The 3,721-nt window shown below is 41.4% G+C and overlaps 1 protein-coding gene across 1 annotated transcript; it reads left to right on the forward strand.

Moving 5' to 3' along the window:
- Positions 1–850: 850 nt before the first annotated feature.
- Positions 851–2,523, forward strand: LOC147639204 (multicopper oxidase LPR1-like). The gene is made up of 2 exons (XM_086782918.1): positions 851–1,854; positions 1,946–2,523. The coding sequence occupies exons 1-2, from the start codon at positions 921–923 to the stop codon at positions 1,987–1,989; spliced, it is 978 nt and encodes a 325-aa protein (XP_086639044.1). The 5' UTR covers positions 851–920; the 3' UTR covers positions 1,990–2,523.
- The last annotated feature ends 1,198 nt before the right edge of the window (positions 2,524–3,721 follow it).

Genomic DNA, 3,721 nt, shown 5'->3' on the forward strand with positions numbered 1-3,721 from the left:
AGCAGAGAGGTAGGCGTGGATAAAAAGAGATTCGAAAATGTGATGTTTACATCAAGTTATTCAGTTTTTTAACTTCTCCCATTTTGAAATACGTAAATGCATTCTATTTGGAAGGATTTAGAAGCTAAAACGTCATGTGGGTATTTAAGAGTGTCACATCTTAGATGCTTTACGTTTTTAGATCAAATAGAATAATATTATTTCAGATTTGAGAATTTTAACAGGTGGTCCTAACTTTGGAGATGGGACAGTACTACAATAAAATAATAGGTGAATCTCTTTTAAAAATAATATAAAGAGATCTCCTTGATTCTACAAGAGCTAATATTATAACATTATTTTAGAATCTTTTTTCAACGAGAGAGAAGTGAGAGAAACCCTTTAAGGGGCAAAATGGAGAGTCCATATTTCTCCTAATACGATTCTTTGCATATTGATCTATCATATAACAATGTTTCGTTATATAGATTAATATATAGCGATTTGTTGATTTACTACGTGGCATTGTTTTTCTATATAAATTACTATATACCGATTCGCTACAAATTATAGTAAATTATCTTCTTAGTAAATAATTTCCTAGTAAAATAATTTCTTATATAGTAATCTTTTTTTATGAGTTTACTATGTGGTCTTTTCATTTCTATATAGGGAATTATCTAGTGAATGTTTATACAGAGAATGAACAAAATCTCCTTATGCTACCCTCCGGAATCTAGTACTTACATGGTGCTCGTTCATAACTTTAGGCGCCTATAAAATCAACCAGGTGACTGCAGCTTAGTGTTGATTTGAAGGTGTTGCTCATCAGTACTAGACAGAGTAGCTATATTTATGTAGGTGCCAGGTTTAACGTCCTTGGACATACTAACCCATGTAAATCTTTGCAGAAGCTTCACAGAGACCTACCTGAAACCATCATGTATGGCTATGGGAGAGACCGAGGCACAGCCACATACCCTGGCCCTACCCTGGAGGCTGTTCAAGGGATTGAAGCCCACGTGAGGTGGGAGAACCACATCACCGACAAGGATCACATTCTTGCAGTGGATCGGACACTGCATTGGGCAAATCCAAGCAATGGGGGAGTGCCCACTGTGACGCATTTGCATGGAGGTGAGGTGGAGAGCTCCTTTGATGGACACCCGGACGCCTGGTACACCGCCAGTGGGGAGACGGGCAAAGCCTTCCAGACACAGAACCTCACGTACCCAAATTTGCAAGAACCCGCCATCCTATGGTACCACGACCATGCAGTGGGCATCACCAGATTGAATGTGTTTGCGGGGCTGTTGAGCCTGTATTTGATCAGATCGGGCGCAGACGAAGAGAAGCTCAGACTGCCGGCAGGAGACTATGATGTGCCTCTGATTATTCAAGACAAGCAGTTCGATGCTAACGGCACCATGGAGTTCCCCACTAGCGGGGATATACCCACCCTCCACCCGAGCTGGTGTCCGGAGTTCTACGGCGACACCATCCTGGTGAACGGAAAAGTATGGCCTTACTTGAACGTAGAAGCTCGCCTCTACCGCTTTCGAATCCTCAACGGCGCCAACTCCCGCTTCTTCACCCTCTTTCTCAGCGACCCAAGCATCCCCTTCGTGCAGATAGGCACAGACGGAGGCTACCTTCCCAAGCCCAGGCTTAACCTCACACAGATTGCGCTTGCACCCGCTGAGAGAGCGGACGTCTTAGTCGACTTCTCTAGCCTTAAGCCTGGATCAGAGCTCTATCTTAACAACTCTGCGCCTGCTCCTTTCCCCGTCGGCTTCTCTGTGTTCGACGATAACGTCAACACAAAAGTAATCATGAAGTTCACAGTCATAGCAGCCAATACTAACACCACCACTGGTAACGCTTATACACCTAGTGTGACGTGAAAAATTGATATCTTTCATTGTCAATTTTGTGCATATTTTGATGGTTTCTCAATGGTAATAAGGTGGAAGCTTGTCCAAGAAGATTGCGGCGCCCACAATGGAATAACGGCGTGATGATGTGGCGGCTTGGCGGCTACCCCGATAACAGCATTCTATCTTCAAATATAATGGTTTTACTTGATTTAGGGTGCACACATTGTAAATGCCACAAGTATGCTTGATAAATACTTTGGTATGGTAGATGGGCTAGTGATGTGGAAAATAAAAGTGGGCCTTCATGCTCACATGGATTTTAATTGTATTATTAATATGATATTCACCATAAGGCAACAAGTTGGGGAGTGTGGAAGGCATGTGGAGGAGTGTGTGTAGGTGCATAATTGGGAAAGATTCTTCTAGAATGCCTACATGGAAGAGGAGAATTCCGCCATGTGTAAGTGGGATCTCCACCTACACGCCACTTAGGCTTGGCTATTACCTCATCACACTCTCAAAGTCAAAAGGTCTTCAATTTAATAATCAATAGAAGACTTAGCCTAAGAGGACAATTGATGGTGACATCTACCCTTATGTCACTGAAGGGTTGAAGATTTCTATGTTGTAATTTGTAACAATGGAAGAGAGGGTGATTCTCCACCTATAAAAGGAGCCCTCCTCTCCCTTTCAAATCAAGGAATGAGCCTCCTCAATTGAGCATTTTGTGTCATTGCCATTCTCTTATCTTTCAAACCCCTATTCAAACACTCTCTTTACATGTGAATGTCTCATTTAGCATTAGCTGCTCATGCTTAACCCAATTTTGGACCTCTTTGATGATTCATGATAAGTGGGATAAGGAGTTATTATCTTGGCGGGCCTGTGACTTCTCAAGGTAGCGCTTGCCTTATTGCCGCCCTCCTTTGGAGGTACCAATGGTTTTAGCGGTAATGAGCATGTGGAAAGACTTTGGGGACCATAGGTAAATCTTTACGATTGTCCGCTGAGCAATGTTAACCCTTACCCTCTAGCTTGAATCATGAAGGAGATGAAAGGCAAGAGGCTATGTGAAAATTGAGGTTTCATGCAAAGAGAGAGGAGTGCAGTTTTTGTGGTCCAATACCCAAATTTCAACTGGTAATTACTCATCACTCGGGTGTTGGTTTCTTAAATTGATCATATGGCTAGGAAGCTCTTTCTATGCTCTTTCCATTCATGTAACTAATTTCTTAATCCCTTACTTCATTGATGATCAGAGTTTCTCCCAAAGTTGCTAATTTTTAGGCGAATTTTGGCAGTTTTATAGTCTTTATAGAGCTTCGCGTCTATATAAAAACTTTCAAAAACGGGTAACCGAGTGAAAATTTATGAGCATTTTACTGCAAGGCTATAAAACTGCCAAAATTCTATAAAAACAGAGATACATAGAGAATTGCAGTTTTAAATCCATATGGGTTGTACAAGACTATAAAACTGCCAAAATTCGCCTAAAAATTAGCAACTTTGGGAGAAATTCTGATTATCAATGAAGTAAGAGATTAAGAAATTAATTACATGAGTGGAAAGAGCATAGAAAGAGCTTCCTAGCTATATGATCAATTTAAGAAACCAACACCCGAATGATGAGTAATTACCGGTTGAAAATTGGGTATTGGACCACAAAAACTGCACTCCTCTCTCTTTGCATGAAACCTCAATTTTCACATAGCCTCTTGCCTTTCATCTCCTTCATGATTCAAGCTAGAGGGTAAGGGTTAACATTGCTCAGCGGATAATCGTAAAGATTTACCTATGGTCCCCAAAGTCTTTCCACATGCTCATTATACCACTAAAACCATTGGTACCTCCAAAGGAGGGCGGCA

The sequence above is a fragment of the Cibotium barometz genome, chromosome 4 (assembly GCF_041138505.1).
Source record: "Cibotium barometz isolate CiBa-2024 chromosome 4, ASM4113850v1, whole genome shotgun sequence".
NCBI lineage: Eukaryota > Viridiplantae > Streptophyta > Polypodiopsida > Cyatheales > Cibotiaceae > Cibotium > Cibotium barometz.